General features: G+C 42.1%; 1 protein-coding gene across 1 annotated transcript; it reads left to right on the top strand.

Moving 5' to 3' along the window:
- The first annotated feature begins 3256 nt into the window (after positions 1-3256).
- CH25H (cholesterol 25-hydroxylase) lies at positions 3257-4787 on the top strand. The gene has a single exon (XM_081192461.1). The coding sequence runs from the start codon at positions 3327-3329 to the stop codon at positions 4281-4283; it is 957 nt and encodes a 318-aa protein (XP_081048587.1). The 5' UTR covers positions 3257-3326; the 3' UTR covers positions 4284-4787.
- The last annotated feature ends 15463 nt before the right edge of the window (positions 4788-20250 follow it).

The raw sequence follows: 20250 nt of genomic DNA on the forward strand, positions 1-20250 counted from the left end.
TCTCTGCTCCTCCACAAGCAGCTGCTGGGTGACCTTGGGCCAGTCACACTTCTCTGAAGTCTCTCAGCCCCACTCACCTCACAGAGTGGTTGTTGTGGGGGAGGAAGGGAAAGGAGAATGTTAGCCGCTTTGAGACTCCTTAAAGGGAGTGAAAGGTGGGATATCAAATCCAAACTCTCAGTTGTTGTTTTTTTAAAAAACTCTGCACATTTATGTTTCACAGGGTGCAAAAGAAGGGCGTTGCACCTTGCCTGGCAGAGAAACCACACACCTTGTGCCCCTGCTGGGCAACGCCTGCCTGCCCGTGACTCCCAAGCCTCCCCCGATCTGTCAAAACAAAGGGGGAAGGGGGCAGGAAATCTGTACTGCTGGACGTCCCTGGTTCCCCTTCAGCAGTGGTGGCGGCAGCGGGCAGCGGGCAGCTCCTGAAGCCAGCCAGAGCCAACTGCACTATCAGGTTGGCTCCGGGCTGCTGAGATTACCAGCACCACATTTCCTGCGGACAGATTTGCAAATACAGGGACTGTCCCCGGGAACAGAGGATGTCTGGTAACCCTAATCTGATCCAGGATTTAGATACACAACATCTGAACACGAATGTAGTTAATAGAACTAGCAATTTGGATCCATTCCAGTCTGGCTTCTGACCAGGTCATGGCACTAAAACTGCCTTGGGCACCCTTGTTGATGACATCTATCAGGTGAGAATTATGGATAGTGTGACCCTGCTTGTCCTCCTTCATCTCTCCATAGCTTTCAATACTGTGGACCACAGTGTCCTTCTCAAGTATCTCAAAGAGGTGGGAGCTGGAGTCCCTATACATCAGTGGTTTTGCTCTTACCTCTAGGGCTGCTTCCAGAACATAGTCATGGGAGGTTCCAGTTCAGCACTATGGGAGTTGTCCTGTGGTACCACAGCATACCATATTGTCCCTCATGCTATTTAACAACTTTAGGAAGCCTCTGTGACTTGGCATGAAGTGTCATCAATATACAAATGACACCCAGCTCTAGCTCTCTGTCTCATCTGAATAAGAAGAGGCAATTGAGGTGTTAGACCAGTTCTTGGAGGTAGTGATGAGTTGGATGTGGGCCAATAAAATGAATCCCTGAAATGACAGAGGTGTTATGTGTCTTGGGGGATTTTTAAGATTAGAAGTGCTTAATCCTTGACACATCCTTAATTTCCTATAGCCCCAAGGGAAGTGAGAAACAGCACTTACAACAGACAAGGTAGAGTTTATTCCCTTTGGGGGAATCATTTTAATTCATTAATAGTTTCTAATCCCTCAGGATGAGCACTGTGTGCACTAGTAAGGGGTGCCCTGCATATTTAATTGTGTCCAGTAGATGGCAGTGACACTTAATTTCCACAGTCCCTTCAGAAGTTAAAGTTTTGAACCATTTGTGGTGCCTCGTTCCGGTAATTTCTTCCAACAGTCATGTCATGGATGACGCAATATACCCCTAGATTCAGTTGTGCCAATAACCTCAAGTGTAGAGGACGGAGAGATACAAGGCTCTTCACAATTTCCCCTCGTTTATGGTCTTTAACCATAAGAAGTGGTGATAGTTCTGGAAGACTTGAACTGTCAGAGGACATTGGTTCTCAAAGGGGTGGCATGAACTTGACTGTAAACCAGTGCTTAGTACAGTAGAGCACTACAGCTGCTAATACTGTTATTATGATTTATTTTATTTTGTCTCTGTTAACATTTATAGCCCACCTTCCCTCCAAGGGGCTCAAGGTGGTGTTCATAGTTCTCCCCCCTCCCCACCATATTCTCACAACAACTCCATGAGGTTGATTAGGCAGCGGGATTGTGACTGCCCCAAGGTTACCCAAAGTTACCCAGGCTGAGGCAGGATTTGAACTGTGGTCTCCCAGGTCCTCAACCAACAGTCTAACCACTACACCACACTGACTAAATTACCCTTTAAAATCCTATCCATGTCTACTAAGAAGTAATTCCTATTATGTTCACTGGAATTTACTCCCAATTAAGTGTGCATGGGATTGCCACTTGAGTGTTATATATGAATGACTTGCATGGGTTGCATGCATAAATGGGGGAGAGATCCAGTTCAGTTCCTCTTTAAAGGTGAATCAACCTAATTTGCACTTTCCAAAACAATACATGAACTGAAACACAGAATTCACACTTCTCCGAATTTTGCAATGCAGTTCTCTACCCGCCTAATGTGTACCCCCCAAAAAGTAAAATGTTGATACAAATGCATACATGAATTAAAACATGCAAAAATACACTGTAGCAGGGGAGATGGCTTTGCAGAATGCATATACAGTGGTACCCCTAGTTGCGGACACAATCCATTCCGGGGTGCCGTTCGCACCCTGAAAAGTCTGCAACTAGAACGGTGCTTCTGCACAAGCACAGAGCACGATAGAGCACTTCTGTGCATGTGTGAAACACGCAGAATGCTTCTGTGCAAGCGCCACGTGGTGAAGCACACGTGTATTTTTGCCGCATTCACAAGCCGAAAAGACGCAACATGAACCTAATGTAACATGAGGTATGACTGTATTAGGCAAAGTTGCATACAATTAGGAGAAATTCACACTTAAATGTTGGTGAGTTTTCATGAGGACTATTTTCTTTAAAAATCACAAACAGATGTGGAAATGAAGTGTGCCCAACTTAAGACTGGAAAAATGGGGGAAAGAAACAAAAATGGACACGATTGCCTAGCAGCCCTAGTTATGTGCTGATCCCTATTCCAGATGGGTGGGGTATAAATAAATTATTATTATTATTATTATTATTATTATTATTATTATTATTATTATCTGATAGGAATTGAAGTTCAGCAATAGCTGGAGGGCACCTCATTGGCTACCCCTGCTCTAGTACATGCCAACAGTTGAGAAGCCAGAAGTTAAGTTTCCAGGTTTTGTTTTTAGACTCTCGTGCTTTCAATACGTCTCACGAATCTGAGAATGTGATTCACTTCTTTCCCAGTTTTTGAAACACACCCTAGTCAGACTGTACTGATTTCATTTGCCTGGAGGTTGTGCATGCATTCCTCTTTTATTTCCCTATGCCTTTGCATCCTGCAGAATGTCATTTCTTTCACAAACTAGCTTGGATAAGCAACAGGCTATACAGGCTTGCGTCCAATGGAAAAATTCAATGGAATGTGCAGAAGAGGGGGCGTGGCCAAGGGCAGCTCAGCCAATGGGAAACAGGTGAAATAAGCAACGGGGAAATTCCTTTGACACGTTTTGCTTTCTTTAACTTTGAGAAAGAAAGGAAACTGCACGGGTTAGTTAAAGGAATTTCCTCCCCCTTCTTTTGTGATGTCATATGAAGGAGTGGATGAAAGAAGGCTGGTTAAAAGGAGCCCGGTTGCAGCAGCAGCAGCAGACAGACAGACAAGCAGCGGCGGCAGCAGCACAAGGCAACATGAACTCCAGTGTTCAGAACAGAGAGCTGCTCAGTTGTGATGGGCTGGAGGACAGGGAAGGCATGCTGACTTTGCAGCCGGTTTGGGACTTCATCGTAACGCAGGAGGCTTTGCTCAAGTCACCCTTCTTCCCAGTGCTGTTCAACTTTACGCTATACACAGCTTTTTGCCTGCCTTTCATCGCTCTGGACTTCTTCAGCACCCGAGTCCCAGCCTTGAGAAAGTACAAAATCCAGCCCCAGAGTTCTCCCACTCTGAGTATGATGGCGCTTTGCATGACTCAAAACGTCTACCACCACCTGGTCTGCATTTTCCCAGTGACTGTCGCTCATTGGTACTGGAGACCAGTGAGTTTGCCAGTGAAAGCTCCTGCCTTGCCGAGGCTCTTGCTGGACATAACGCTCTGCCTGCTGCTCTTTGACTTCCTGTATTTCCTGTGGCATCTGCTCCATCACCGGGTGCCTTGGCTCTACAAGACCTTCCACAAGGTCCACCACAAACACATCTCTACATTTGCTCTCACCACCCAGTATGCCAGCATGTGGGAACTGCTTTGGCTGGGATTTTTTGCTGGGATCAGCCCAATGCTGCTGAAGTGTCATCCTTTGACGGAGATGACATTCTTCATTGCCAACATCTGGTTTGCGGTGGAGGATCATTCTGGCTATGACTTGCCGTGGTCGACCCACAGACTGGTCCCATTTGGTCTGTATGGAGGAGCACCACACCACGATCTCCATCACTTGAAGTTCAAATTCAACTATGCTCCATACTTTACTCACTGGGACCGTCTCTTTGGAACACTTAGCCATGCTGTCGGGGAAAATGACATGTCAGAGAAGCTGGCCAGAAGCTGAGTTCAGCCATCCTCTCCAGATTAACCATCTGGAAACAAACCCACACCATTGCACTGAATTTATTTATATTAATGTATTTATGGAACAGTTTTTGTGAAGTATGCATAGCCCTATGGTTGTTTGGAACAAGCAATTTTAATGAAGCCATCGGAGAGAGGCTATCACTGTGAGTCCGTTTTCTTTTGGCTATCCAAGCTTTTATAAGGCTAATGTGTATGCTCAATGTGTATGTAAGAGAGTTTCTGCTTGCTGAAATGAGAAGATGAGTTGTGAGAGTCAAATTAATGCTTATTATGATTCCTATGGAATATATCTTGGCTTCATATTGGAAATAAAATATGGACACACAAAGAAAAATGAAGAAGAAGCATCTAACCTGATAACATTTCTGATGACTGTCAATAGATCTAATGGATATGCGATTTGTTATAATTTGTTCAGTCAGAATTATTTATGTTTTATTATTTTATACTGGAAAAATAAATATTTATATTGTTCCATTTTCCCCTTTTGTGTTTATTTTCCACACTATTCTTCAAAAGCAATGGAATAGATTTTTCTAGGTGATCAATTTGACAACCCAGTCTTATGCATGCCAACCCAAAAGTGACCTTTATTTATTTCCATTTGACTTACTCCCAAATACGTGTGTCTAGGATTTCAGTTGTAGATTCACATGATACATTTAAAGGATATTCAACACACATTTAAAGCACATGGCTTCCACCAAAGAATCGAGGGAGCTGTAGTTTCTGCCTCACAGAATTACCATATCTAGCACTCTTAACAAACTACAGGTCCCAGAATTCTTTGAAATACATCATATTAAATGTATAGTCTGCAGACACAGCAGAAAGAGGTGATACAAGTGGACCACACCACTTTAGACTGCATGGGTTCCACATGTGAAAAAGCTTCCTAAAATTAAAACAAAAACACAACCTATTATAACCAGCCCACTTCTTGCCGTGTTGATCTTCTACCTGCAGCTTCAGGAGGGCATTAAATCATGTGATATCCACCCTCCATTGGTAGTCTGAATTTGAAGAGCCCAACTACCGCTTTGAAACCTTATTGTGTCATTCTGCTACATGTGAAGATCAAGCCTCACAATGCAATCCTATGCATGTTTACTCAGAAGTAAGCTCCCATGAATTTTCAATGGGATCCTCTTGGATCAGTGCATGAAGAAAAGCATCCTCAGTTTCCTAAACTGTGATTTCTGCCATCCCCTCCAGCTAATCACACTGCATTTAAAGTTCATTCATAGGGATATAGAGTACATCAGTGGCAGAATCTGGAAAATATTCTTTTTAGGAAGGGAAAAAACCAGTAAAAGCTGCTTCCTAAATATCCTCCTTCCTAAACATTTGTGCTGGCCTATTTGCATATGATGCTGGTGTACCGCTGTTGCAGTGATGCTTATATAACTGCTTATAACCTGTCCTAAGCATTGTGGTGCAGCCAAATCAGCATTTTTCTATAGGGACAGTTCCTTTTTAACTTCCAGTATCCCCCCTCTCATCTCTATCTATCTATCTATCTATCTATCTCCATCATCTATCTATCTATCATCATAATCATCTGTCTATCGGTCTATCTATCTATATCTATCTATCATCTATCATCTATCATCTATCATCTATCATCTATCATCTATCATCTATCTATCTTCTATCTATCTATCTATCTATCTATCTATCTATCTATCTATCTATCTATATCATCTATCGATCTCTATCTATCTATCTATCTATCTATCATCTATCTATCTATCATCTATCTATCTATCTATCTATCTATCTATCTATCTATCTCTATCATCTATCTATCTATATCTATCTATCTATCATCTATCTATCTATCTATCTATCTATCTATCTATCTATCTATCTATCTATCATCTATCTATATCTATCTATCTATCTATCTATCTATCTATCTATCTATCTATCTATCATCTATCTATCTATCTATCTATCTATCTATCATCTATCTATCTATCTGTCATCTATCTCTATCTATCTATCTATCTATCTATCTATCTATCTATCTATCTATCTATCTCTATCTATCTATCTATCTATCTATCTATCTATCTATCTAATCTATCATCTATCTATCTATCTATCTATCTATCTATCTATCTATCTATCTATCATCTATCTCTATCATCTATCTGAAATAATTCAAAACAGTAAAAGAAAAGGAGAAAAGGAAAGGACCGGCAATAGCAGAACATAACAGAACATAGAAGAAAAATTAATGGAAACTTCCAGTGCAGCAGAATTTCTCAGACATTGGGCTGAGACCCACACATGGGACTTGGGCCGCTTTCAGTTGAGTCTGAGTGCCACAGCCTACAAATTGCTTCCTCATTTACCTGCACCATCCCCACTAGCCATGTCTTTCGGGTGGACCAGCAAGTGCTTGCATGCTGGTAAAGATGGCTGAGAGACAGAGATGTTTGGGGGTGGGGTGGAAATGGAAGTATTTAATAATTTCCAAAGACAAATCAGATATCAGTAGAAAATGTCAGTAACCACCAGCTGTAGTATGGCAATCTCTGCCTCCAGAATTCTGTGACTGTTGGGCTCTCAGTCTTTGTCAACCTTTCCAAGTGAGCCCTGGGGGTAGAACGTCTGAGAGCCCCTGCAGTAGAAGGTTTGGGGAAAGGCATCCTATAGAAATGATTAACAAATATTGTAATTAACCCAGCCCTTCAATTTCTATTTCTAATGAGATATTTGTGGGTGGTGGGCATTATATCTACATACTTATGGGTGGATATGTTTGTATGCCCCTCTTTGCAGTTGTTGTTGTTGTTAAAATTGGTATACCACCCTTCATCCAGCAGTTTTTATTATGAAACATTAGCCAGGGAGACATGGGTTTGCTGTTTTCATATGAGTTCATGGCTAGCTCTGTGGGGATTTGACCACTGGAAGCAATGATCAGAATCCAGCACAGAAACAACTTGCTACATACCCACCAACATTTTAACCCTCCAATATCTGGGACATGGCTCTGTTCCTGTGTGAGTCATGTGACCCACACAAGATCACCTAGCCTCAAAAATGCATTTTGGGGCAAAATGTATGGGATCACAGCCTCTCGCCATATCACGGAGCCCAAAAACACATGTTTTGGGGCTCTGTGATCTCACACAAGGTCATGATCCGGCATATTCTCTCCCACACATTCATTTTTGGGCTCCAAGATCATGCATTTTTGGAGACCCACAGTGCCCCAAAACCGGATGCCCCGATTTTATCAGGCCAGTTGCTGGGTATGTTACTACACTGACTCATGCATGGGAAAGTGTCTTGAAGTTCCTCTTCAAGAAAACAAGCCTTTATGTTTTGAAATTCCCAAATCTAGGAACATAGGAAGCTGCCTTATACTGAGTTCGACCACAGGCCCATCTCGCTCCATGCTGTATCTAAATTGTGCAGCTGTTGTTCTCCTGGGTATCAGACAAGGGTCTTTCTCTGTCTTACCTTGAGATGCCTGGGACTGAACATATCCTTACTGGACTCAGTACATCTATACTGGAGATTATTGGGATTGGATCTGGGACCTTTGATCTCAAAGCATATGCCCTGCCACCGAGCCATAAATCAGATGATAAGACCTTTAGACACACTTCTCCTGTTTTAGTACAGCAAGTTTCAGGAATGGCGCCATATTGCAGCTATTGAATGTTTTTTAACTGTTTTAGTGTTGTGGCTCACCCCTGACACGGATGGCACAATTTTCTCCATGTCACTCCAAATGCCTGGGTTGGTGTTACCTTCGTGAGTAGCCAAAGCACACCATGTGTGATTATATCTTCTGCATGGACAGCTCTAAAAGGTGCTGCAAAGTTTAAGTGGTGGCTGTAAAGTATAACTGGCCTGTAAAATTGCCTGGGTGGAGGCAGCATTTAAATAAAATAGATGGGACCTGAGTCATTTGCAACATGGGTGCAGCACCCATGTGAAAGGTCTCACCAGAGCCCTGTTTTCCAAACCTGCATCAGAGACCACATTCAGAGTTGTACGAGGCACAGGAGACCTGCACACACAGCTTTCATATTCCCACCCAGCTTTCTCTGCCTAGGCCTTGCAACAGGTAGGTAGCCGTGTTGGTCTGCCATAGTAAAAAAAAATAAATTTAAAAAAATCCTTCCAGTAGCACCTTAGAAACCAACTAAATTTGTTATTGGTATGAGCTTTCGTGTGCATGCACACTTCTTTGTACCTGAAGAAGTATGCATGCACACAAAAGCTCATACCAATAACAAACTTAGTAGGCCTTGCAAGCTCCTTTTGCCCTAGGCATGAAGAGTGATGACTGGATACAAAGCACTGAACGGCTAGTTGCACTTTTTTGTATTTGGGTAAAGGTGGAAGGCTAAGAGGGGCAAATAAAAACAGTTTTCATAGTTGCAGATGAATTTTGTGGTAGAAATAAAGTGTGGCTTAGGGGGAACAGAGCGATGTACATCACTGTTTTGATCTACTGGCTTCTTACACAGACTGCGTTGTCTCACAAGTCTGCCCCTCCCTTGCACTCATCAGCAGAGGCCCATCATCAGAGGTCGGATTGGTTGGAGTGAAGGACAGGGCCTAGGCTGGGAAATGCAGTTGGTCCCTTTTTTGGTGTGCTGCCAACATCTTTTTGTTCTGCCACAACTTTGACTTGGTTTACATTCCTCTTCCTCTTCAATGTATGGGTACTGTTTTTTGGTTTTTTAAATCTCTTTTGGTTTGGTCTTTTTTGTTTTATGGAATGCATATTGTTTTAATTGATGGTGTACAACTGAAAGGTAGGACATACACTTATACACCCAACACTTATGAGTACAAATGGACTGTGGAAGTAATTAAGATAGCTATCTACTGATCTTCACAGCTGCTCAGTTGGTGACTTCCTGGATCTATGGAAGACTTCCTGGATCTATGTACAGTGGTACCTCTGGTTAGGTACTTAATTCATTCCGGAGGTCCGTTCTTAACCTGAAACTGTTCTTAACCTGAAGCACCACTTTAGCTAATGGGGCCTCCCGCTGCTGCTGCGCTGCCACTGTGCGATTTCTGTTCTCATCCTGAAACAAAGTTCTTAACCCGAGGTAATATTTCTGGGTTAGCGGAGTCTGTAACCTGAAGCGTATGTAACCTGAAGCGTATGTAACCCGAGGTACTACTGTAAAAGCAAGTTAGATCTTCTTCCACTGCATCATAGGTTTGTGCTTCACACACATACATACCACAGCCATGGGAGGAACAGCTTGCCATGTAGAAGGTTGAAGTCTCCCTCAAAGCAGCGTCTTCTGGTTCAACATGGAGCAGAGCTGGGGAACCTGTGGCACTCCTGATGCTGCTGGACTACAACTTCCACCATCCCTGATCATTTGCCATGCTGAATGAGGTTGGTGGGAGTTAGAGTCCTAAAACATCTGGAGGGTTCCTCCGCCCTGGCACAGAGTAAGTGAAGGAGGCACAGCTTTGATGGAAAGCTGACCAATGGGTCTTCCCCTATGCCCAAGCTTCAGATCAAGGGGAAAATGATTTACATTATGAAAATAGGTCAAACCACATAGGCATGGTACTTCCTGTTTGACATGCTTAAACCAGAAGCTGTCAGAGATTTAGTAATAGTTTATTCTATTTCTCTTTGTTCAGTAACTAGTCATTCACCAAATGTGAACACTTTCCGCAAAGCTGGTGGGTGTGCCGATGATTTCGAGTTTTGATTGCTCATGCTGTTGTTGCCAATATATCCCTACTTTTAACAAATCCAGTTAAGTATCAGAAATAAAAACTCCTAGAGAGTTCACACCATCTATATAACGTTAAAGGCAACATGTTTGATCTTGCTCTGCTTTATTCTTTTCAACAGTTTCGAGACCTGGAGCCTTGAAAATGCTTTGCCTGGTAATGGAAAATTGTTAGAATATTTCATGCAGCTAGTACTTTTCACAGGGCTTTGAGCAGGATGAGATTTAGGGACTGAGACCCAGGCTCAGCTGACCTGGGCAAAAAGTTCATATTTACTTTTAGAACTGACCTGCGTTACTAGGATTTCAATGACATTTTAAAAATGGTTGTTTTTCACAGTGAAAAATACAATACTGCTGTGCATTCAAACACTGTACTTGTGATAATTCTAGCGTTATCATAGTGCTACAAAAGTTGAGTTCCACCCCTCTACACACACTTTCTGCCAAGTGGTGGCAAGAGCCCCGAGGCACTCGCCTGGGGTTCGTGCTTCGTTGGAGAATTGAAGACACGGTGGAGACTGCAGTCTCCAGCTAGCACAGCTGATAGTCATGGAACATGGAAACTGTAGTCCAATAACATCTGCAGGGCTACAAGTTAGGCTGTTTCCAGGTGGTAGGCAGTCATGATGCTAACTCAGCAGTTGTGCACTAAATTAGTAATGCAGAAAGCTAACCACATGGGCACATACAAAACCTGCACATGAAACGTATTGCAAGAAGTAATTTTCTATGTAATTTTAGAACAAATCACTCCTGATCTGCCCATGATCTCAATGGGTGTCTTTTGCCTAAATGCCACCCATTGTAAAGGGCACCAGGAAGTCAGAATCTGATTATATGGATCATCACTACTGGAGCTTGTGGTGTGTTTGTCTAAGCAATCAGGATGCGCTGCTGAACAACGTCTGAGCCACATCAGAGAAAGAGAGAGAAACAGACAGAGAGAAAAGCAGTTCAAATCCTGTTGGGGGAAAATATATGAGGGAAGGGGCGCAGTGAGCAGTGACATCAGGCACAGATGGTGGGTGACAACACTTCCTCCAGGTAACAATGGTGATTACATTCGACTTGAGGGAACTCAGCAGGGAAGGGGAAAATATTTCAGCTGCTGCTTTTCTCTGCAAGATTCTTTTAATAGTATGGATGTCCATAAAGGAGGAAATGCAACAAGACAAAGAAGATGAGATGCTAGCTTTTGTGTGTGCATTGGTCACAAGTGTCTGATTTTGTAGGTCCATTATAGGAGCATGCCTGAGTGTACAGGGGGGGGTCTCATTTTAGAGCAGTGGAGGCTGGTCCATGTGGGCACATAAGGGCACTGCCCCACCAACCTCAGTCAGCCCTGCCTGCCTGCCTGCATACAGACAGCCCAGGACTTGACAACACCTGTCAACTTCCCCTTCGTCCTTGGTCTCAGAGTTGCCCATGTAGAATTCAGCAGCGAGGAGGATGGTGGCAAAACTAGAATTAGTTGTCTCTGCTTGCTATTGGCTCTGGTTCTACCTCCTGTTTTCTGCCCTACCAGTCACAATGGGCATCAGCCACTAGTTCAGAGTATCTAAATGCATCTGTCTAAAGGCACAAGCAGAACTGTGAATGAGCCCTAACTCCCATCCCTGGCTACCTCTAAGGGCTCATCCAGATTTCCCTTTGTGCTGCACGTGTCTGAGTGTTTCTTTCCTGGCACTCACAGAAAATCCAATTGCCATTTGCTCCAATTCAGCAGCAAAGCATAGGGTTTCTTGGGGAAAGCTCTGGGTCAAACAACAACAACAACAATCACCGCCCAGAAGTGGAGTTTTAAAGCCCAGACCTGTGCCTAGAAACATGGCAAAAAAGGAAGTCTGGATGAGCCCTAAATCTTATAGGAAGGTTGAATAAAGTGCAAAAGCAAATGCTCTTGTGATCTATGACTCTCAAAATTTTCTGAAGCCTTTAATTATGAACTCCAGTTATTGCTTGATCTTTGCACCCTAAAGGTTTCTTCTAATAGTGCCTGCTGCTTGCGTTCACTTCCTCATGCCATATAAGGGCTGCAGGAATATTGTAATGTGATCCTGAGGCGGAAAGGTGTGGCTGGCGGGGAGACAAGTCTCTCTAAGCAAAAATGTGGGAGTTTCTACAGAACCAACCAGCAACAAAAGAAAACTTCCTGTGCTGGCATTCATCTTTGAGAAAATTGGCACCCTTTCCTATGACCTTTCAAAGACTCAGGAAGGAAGAAGAAGAAATACTGAACACCTAGTTGTATCAAACTAGGACTTGGGAGTTCAATTTCCCACTCTACCATGAAGCTCGCTGGGTGACCTTGAGCCACTCTCTATCTCACAGCCTAACCAACCAAAGACGGTTGTTGTGAGGATAAAATGGAGAGCAGGGAGAACCAAGTGTGGCACCTTGAGGTCCTTGGAGGAAAGGGAATGAGCCTCCATCAAGGTAATACATTTTAAGACATAATCATACTACTTTAAACAGGCATGCCTTCCCCCAAAGAACCCTGGGAACTGAAGTTTGTTGACATTGATTGCCAAACCACTCTGCTAATTGTAGATGTGTGAGGGGAATAGAGCTCTCCTAGCATCTCTTAGCACTCTTAACAAACTACACTTCCCATGATTCTTCGGGGGAAGTCATGATTGTTCAAAGTGCTCAGAAACTGTGTTAAATGAATAGTGCAGATGTGGCCTGAATTTACATAAAGGAGTCTTTAAGACATATCTTAAATGAGAGAGTGGCCAATAATGATTTCTTAGTTGAACATTGAACCAGAAGATGATGATGAAGATGAAGATGATGATGAAGAAGAAGAAGAAGAAGAAGAAGAAGAAGAAGAAGAAGAAGAAGAAGAAGAAGAATTTATACACTGTCCATCTGGCTGTGTTTCCCCAGCCACTCTGGGTAGCTCCCAACAGAATATTAAAAACACGATAAAAGATCAAACATTAAAAACTTCCCTAAACAGAGCTGCCTTCAGATGTCCTCTAAAAGTCAAATGGTTGTTTATTTCCTTGACATCTGATGGTAGGGTGTTGCACAGGGCGGGTGCCACTACCAAGAAGACACTCTGCCTAGTTCCCTGTAACCTCGCAGTGAGGGAACTGCCAGAAGGCCCTCGGCACTGGACCTCAGTCTCCAGGCTGAACAATGGGGGTGGAGATGCTCCTTCAGGTATACTGGGCCGAGGCCGTTTAGGGCTTTAAAGGTCAGCACCAACACTTTGAATTGTGCTCGGCTCGAAAACGTACTGGGAGCCAATGTTGCTCTTTCAGGACCTGTGTCATATGGTCTCAGTGGCCACTCCTAGTCACAAATCTGGATTAATTGTAGTTTCTGGGTCACCTTCAAAGACAGCCCCACGTAGAGTGCATTGCAGTAGTCCAAGTGGGAGATAACTAGAATATGCACCACTCTGGAAATACATAAATATATAAAATCCTGAAAAGTAAATGGTCTATTGAGGAGGTATTCTCACACAGTTCATTCTGTTCCTGGATAACTGCTGAAACACACAGGGCTCATCCAGACTTCTCTTTGTGCCACCTTTCTAGGCACAGGGCTAGGATTTAAAGCTTCATGTCTGAGCCTTGATTGATTGATTGATTGATTGATTGTCCTGGCACTTTCTCCAGGAGTACCCACATTTAACTGCTATATCAGAGCAAACAGCAGCCGGGTTTTCTGCTGATTGCCATTTGCTCCAATTCAGTGGTAAAACATGGGTTTCCCCTGGAAAAGTGCTATGCCCAACATGCATGCACACACACACACACAACTCAAGACACAGAGCTTTAAACCTCAGCCCTGTGCCTGGGGGACACAGTGCAATAGGAAGTCTGGATGAGCCTATAGGCAATTTGTGATCATTTCTCAAAACAAGTGTCTTTGTATGTTAACTCTTCCTCAATTTGTCCTGATATAACAATGTCACTCATCGTTTGTACAAGAGCAAAGAGTGAAGTTATGAAGTGCAGCGGATCCGGGTGCCATAAAATGTGCTCAAAGAAATGTGTTCAGCAAACCCGAGGGCTGAAACTTGAAGCCAAGGTGTTGACAGAGATGGGTGTTGCTTTCATTAAGGACATTTGGAAGCAGCAGGATATAGGAGTGGCTGTGAAGTAATTGACTGTATCTTCCAAACAAGGAGTGATGTAACTCTGGGTGGCTCAGCCTCACTCCCACCTCTGAAGCTATGTGGACCCTTGGGCATGAGAGCATTCAGGTCATCGCCCTAGGCTGTTCATATCATAGTGGGACATGGATCACTTTTGGCGATTGCATAAGCACACGAAGCAACAGGATGTGCAAGCATCCTGGGGACATGGAGCTGAAACAGCCACAACCTAAGAGGAAAAGAGTTTGATGAGCTGTAGAGCTTTGCATTTAGCAGGACCAAAGTACAAGACCAGATCTGAACATAATGCCATCATGAGAAAAAATGCTTTCCTCTTGGGTTGAAACAGTAGAGGCATTTTAGCTGAGGAATTCACGTTTATAAGATATGTTCTTCAGAGCAGGTTGTTATACGGTTTTAATGATGATGGCTCTTTACCCATTGCTGAGTTTCTTGCATTTCTTAGGAATGAGTCTTGGTTAGGTGGATAACCACTGTGACTGAATTTGCACGGTTATTTTTTTATCTGCTGCGCTTTCCTCAGTTTGCCTATGGCATATTTACTTATTCACCATGTTTGTGGCCGACATCCCAAACCTCAGTCCTTTCTGAGGCTGTGCCAAATAGGTTGTTTATTTTGTATACTGACTAATGCAACAAATGAACCACATGTGTGGCTGATGGCAAAAACCAAGCTACAAGGAGCTGGGGATTTCCCACCCAAAACTTTCTGGCATCTTCTTCCTCTGCAAGGCATCTGGACTCAATAAAAAGCTCTGAGGGGGCTTCAACTTAGGGCTCTGTCTGGCCATAGGCAGCTGCTTTATTCTCTTCAAAGTTCAGAGAAATTCTATAGGAGTACAGTATTGCTACACTGAGCATGGAACTTATTACGTAACTAATTCCCCTGTCTTGCTCCTCATAATTTGTAGCTGCTGGTGAGCATTGGGAAACTTGGTGAGCAAGATTTTTGTGGTTTATTCTGCTTAACAATATAGCAAAGAGAAGAAGTTCAACACTGACACCAGCTTAATGTTTGGGAACTACAGATAACCAGTTTCTAAGTTAGCCAGCAACCAGGCATATTTCCTGCTCATTTTACCTACTTGTAGTGAGGGAGAAATGTGCAGTATCTCCAGACAGTTTGGCTTTGTACTTTAATACAGTGTGTGTGTGTGTGTGTGTGTGTGTGTGTGTTTGACTGAAGCACGGGTGTGGAAGAGGTGCTTAATCCTTTCTCTGTAGATCATTTTTCTGATCAACATTTGCTCGCTGTCCTTGTTTTCCTGCTTATAAGGAGAAAAATACTGGGGTCCGTCTACATTTTCTCCAGGGAGGACAAAAAGAGCTGGGCGGGAGCAGTTCTAATCAGAAAACTATCTTGGGAAAGCCTTAAAAACCCTTCCCCTTGGATCTGCTCAGATCAGATTCAAAGCCTTGCTGCAGCTGCATTGAAACAAAAGTTTAAAATGTGAGGAGGCAGCGCACAATCTTCATGCTTAGCTTTGCCTTTAGCATCAATAATTTTGCTGAATACTTTTAATCGGGGTGAGTTCAGTAAACTGTTTCCACATTTAACCACACACACTGACCTACTGGCTTCAATCCACCATTTGACTCACCAAATTCTTCCATACCACAACTCTCCCTTGCCAAAAGTTACCTGGTTCAGCCCTGCCCTTTGGTTTGCCCATGTTGTTACAGTTGCTATAAGGGCAGAGGGAAATGTTCAAGTGCCTAGTGCTGCAGAAAGTCTGGCCCTATTACAGCCACTTGGCAGTTTACCTTGATGGCTATGTTCTACCTCTCTAGCTGGAGGCACTAAGCTTCTGAAATCTAGTTACTGGAAAACCATATGAAGACAGAGCACTGTTGCTCTAAGGTCCTGCTTGCAGGCTTCACATAGACATCTCGTTGGCCACTATGACGGCCCAGAGCCAGACTAGATGGGTCACTGGCCTGATGCAGCAGGGTTAATCTTACATTCTTATTCCAGAATCCATTGCTCCCATAGCAAACAATTCAGAAGGAGGAGGGGGCCTTTGTTAGTATAGCTGAATGCACCAAGGCAACCTCAAAATCCAGAGGCCTGAACAATCAGTATTCCAGATTCTGGAGAAACTTTTGAGTGCATAGAACTATGTGAGTAAAGAGTTTGTGTGTGAGGGTGTAATGTCAGGGAGAGCACCGTTCTGCTCCTTTCAACTCACCAGCTGACAATACCTGAGCAGGGCTCCTGTGGTGCCTTATCACCTTAAAACCAGCCCACTGCTGACATTAATCTTAATTTATTTCTGTGATAACAGAACTACATTGATAGTCAACAAAGGAAATCTGCTTTTTTGTCTAGGAATGGGTGAGATTGTCAATTTTTGTTCTTTCTGTTTCTCAGTTTTCCATCTTAAATTCAGGTCTCCACATCAATTTACATTGTTTTTTTTAAAGAAAAGTCATTCTGAAGGTTTATCAGCACTTTAGTGCAAATTTCTAATACATACTTCTTAAATGCTGTTTGACCCAATATACCCATTTGTGCAAAAGAATTTTAATAAATAAAAATAAAATAATATTATTTTCCCCTAATATAACACATGTTTTTATGCTGTTTTTCACTGATATGTGCACTTTCATGCACTCATAACCCTAGTATATACATCTTTGTACACGTTACTTGGTTGCATTGCAAAATTCCCATAAGTGCGGATTTTGAAGGATGGCTGTACTTTGGTTTGTGTATTGTTTTGGGAAGTGCAAATTTGGTAGGTTTTCCTTTAAATAAGAGAATAATTTAATTTCTCCCCTATCCCTTGTTATGTGCAAGATTATTTTAAAACCCAGGAATTTCCTAGGAAATTATAAGCACATTATTTTGGGGCACTTTATAAAACCAAATAAAGATTCCAGGCAATAATGCGCCTGAACAGAGAGTCATGTAATCGTCTGGCCCTGGTTTACTTTAGCAATGTTTCCTTGTAATATACTTCATTTGATTTTGGGGTGTTTTATGGCCTTGGGAGCTTTCAAAGTACAGTATAGACTCAGAATGTCTCTACTTATAAGTGAATCATGTTTTCATTGGAACATATATGATAAGTGAATTGTGTTTTCATTGGAATATGTATAAAAGTTTTTCCAACATTAATTCTGGAAGAAACAATGGATGTAACTAATGAATTTTTCATTGCTTTTGACTAACACGTTGTTTGTTCGATCCTGTTACCCCTGGCAGTTGAATGCTTCCAGAGAAATGTGGGTTTCAGTATATAGGTTGATTATGAAAGGTCACAGTACTTCCCATAGAAATAACAGCAATGAAGTTTCTGGCGTAAATATCTACCACTTGTATATAATTAGCAGCAATTCAAACTGACCAGCACTCATTCTTCCCTGATAAAAAACTTCATCATACTCCAGCATCCCTAAGTTGGACAACTTACTTGTTGTCCTGATAAAAAACTTCATCATACTCCAGCATCCCTAAGTTGGACAACTTACTTGCAGAAGGTTAGCCTGGAAGGTAGATGCTAGAAGTAGTTCACAGCTTCATAAAGTATAGAAAAAAGAGAGATTTGAGCCAGGCAGAAACGGCTTCTGCAAATTCTCCACCCTATTTGGGGGGTGTCAGAATTGATGCAGGGCATTTCATTAAATATTCCTCAGCTGTGTAGGATTTTTAAAGTAATCTGTGTTTGTATGTGGTGAGGTAAATTAAGTTATTTCCCAGAAAATTCATTTTGTGGGGGGTCAGCTCAGTTAATACTGGATGAAATTATATTGTTAGTTTATATTAATGGTTGAAAAATGTTGTGGATGACTGGAAAAAAGAGGGACCAAACTAGGGTTCTGGGAGAAATGATGTAAAATCAGTTTGCATTTACAACTGAACCTAATAAATTGGCCCTTTGCGAAACAATAAATGGACAAAATTTTGGAATTTGAAATCCTAAGAATTTTGCAGTGCACTTATGCAGCCAAGTAATGTGTATAGAAATGCATGGGTCAGGGGAAATGTATGCATAAAAATGCATATTTAAGTGAAAACTGCTTTGTAAAAATGAGCACATTTGCGAAAGCTGCATACAAGCATGTGTATAAGAGGAGAAATTCACACTGAAATGCTAACGAAGTTATTTAAGGACTTTTTTCTTTGTAAAAAAATAATCACAAACAGATGTGGAAAGTGGAAAACTGGACATAAGGGTGGGGAAAGTAAAGAAACCAAAATGGACAGATTTGCACAGCGCTAGCCCAGGTCCTTTTCTTTCTTTCTTTCAGCAATATTATAAACAGATCTATGCTTAGCTCCACTTTATTCATCAGCTCTAAAGCTGTCTTGGGATGGGGAGAAGGGCTGAAGTCTTTTGTCACACTATGAAAGGGATGCCACCGGATTCTTACTCAGAGATCCCTTTTGAAGCACATCTGCCAAGTGAAGAGAAGGGAATGATTTTGAAGAATGGTTTGCTAGACAGGTATTTTGCCTTTGTTAACAATAAAGATTTTTGTGACATCTTCCCACCAGCTCTTTCCCAAATATGGGACAGAATCAGGGTCCCAGCAGCAGTAAACCAAGAGTACACTCAGTTGACAAATAATCTTTGTACAGCAAGCACCACAATTATGTAGACCTGGTTATTTGTTTGTTAATTAATTAAAGGCATTTCTAAACAATTTAGTGGTGTTTTTTTTAAAAAAAAATATCGAAATAGCATTCAAACACAAAAACAGTAAAATAGCATGATAAAATCCAGAACAGGAGTAATTGTGTTGTGTTCAAAAGTTGTGTTTTCTATGCATTATTGGTTATAAAATAACCTTTTGGGATTGTTGCTGCAGTTTATTTTAGAAATTGGGTTCCATACCTAACTGTATATAGAAGAAAGAGATGCAGTAGACTGCTACCTAACTGTCAAGAAAGAGCAACAACAGTAATTTCTTAGTATCCTACCATCAAAATTGCCATCTCAAGGTTTTAGGAGTTGGATGACTATAGGATTGCAATAGTCTACCTTTAAAATAAAAATGCTAGCAGTATTTGAGATGCTAGAATGTGTTGTTGCACTTACAAGGTTGCCCATGAGGCTGCTTCTCCTTGGTCCCCATAGCTTGGAGCCTGCATCTTTGTGCAGTGTATCCAGGTAGAACTGGAAATGGGTGACAACTAATGATCCTAAAACGGGGATGGAGACTGACTGACTCTCCAGAGGTTCTTGAACTCCAGCTCCCAGCAGCTTCAGCCAATATGAACAATTGCCAAGGATGATGGGAGCTGTAGCTGAGCATCAGCTGGAAAGCCACAGACTCCCCATCCCTGTCCTAAAATATGGCCCTAGAAACCAGACAATATCTGAACAGGAAGTCACATGCTTCTGAATACCAGTAGCTGGAAATGGCAGGAGAGGATTGTGCTGTTGTGCTTAGGTCCTGCTTGCGGGGTTGCCATACACATCTGGTTTGTCACTGTGAGAATAGCATGCTGGACTATATGGGCCATTGACATGATGCAGTAGGACTATTCCTATATTATTATGTACTTATATCTGTGTACAATACATTAATACTAGGAAAACTAGAGAGGGTGACATAAATGTTCCATTGATTGTGAAAGAAAACTGCAGTGCTATCTAGCTTCTCCCTTTCATTTTTCTTAATTTTTTTCATCACCACAGACCCTCAAGACAGCTTACAATTTTTTAAAAAACTACTGTGAAATTTCATTGAACCACAACTAAAACAACTCAACACACCCCCAGAGAGTTGTGATCATCGCACTATTTCCTTCTATATATCCTGCTTGCTAACCTTACAATAGTTCCCTCTATTGTATAGCTTAAAATATAGCAACAAGTCTAGATCTGAAATGTCTGCATCCATTTATCATCTTTGTGGTTGGCTGTCATCACTGCTTATTTACCCACAGCATTGCAAAACTTTGATTGCTAGCCATGATCCTTACAAGAAAATGGTCTTTAATGGGTTGACAGCATTACGATGTATGTTGCACAATTTGATGTGGTTTTGCGAGTGGAGCCAACTGGAAAGCCTTCACTTCTTGGCCTCATGTCACTTGTCCAAACAATTTTTGGCATTTT

This window comes from Podarcis bocagei (assembly GCF_964188305.1).
Source record: "Podarcis bocagei genome assembly, chromosome: 4".
NCBI classification, from domain to species: Eukaryota; Metazoa; Chordata; class Lepidosauria; order Squamata; family Lacertidae; genus Podarcis; species Podarcis bocagei.

What these genes read in the sequence shown, in the direction of transcription:
- CH25H (XM_081192461.1), top strand. Translation starts at nt 3,327, where the DNA reads ATGAAGGAGTGGATGAAAGAAGGCTGGTTAAAAGGAGCCCGGTTGCAG.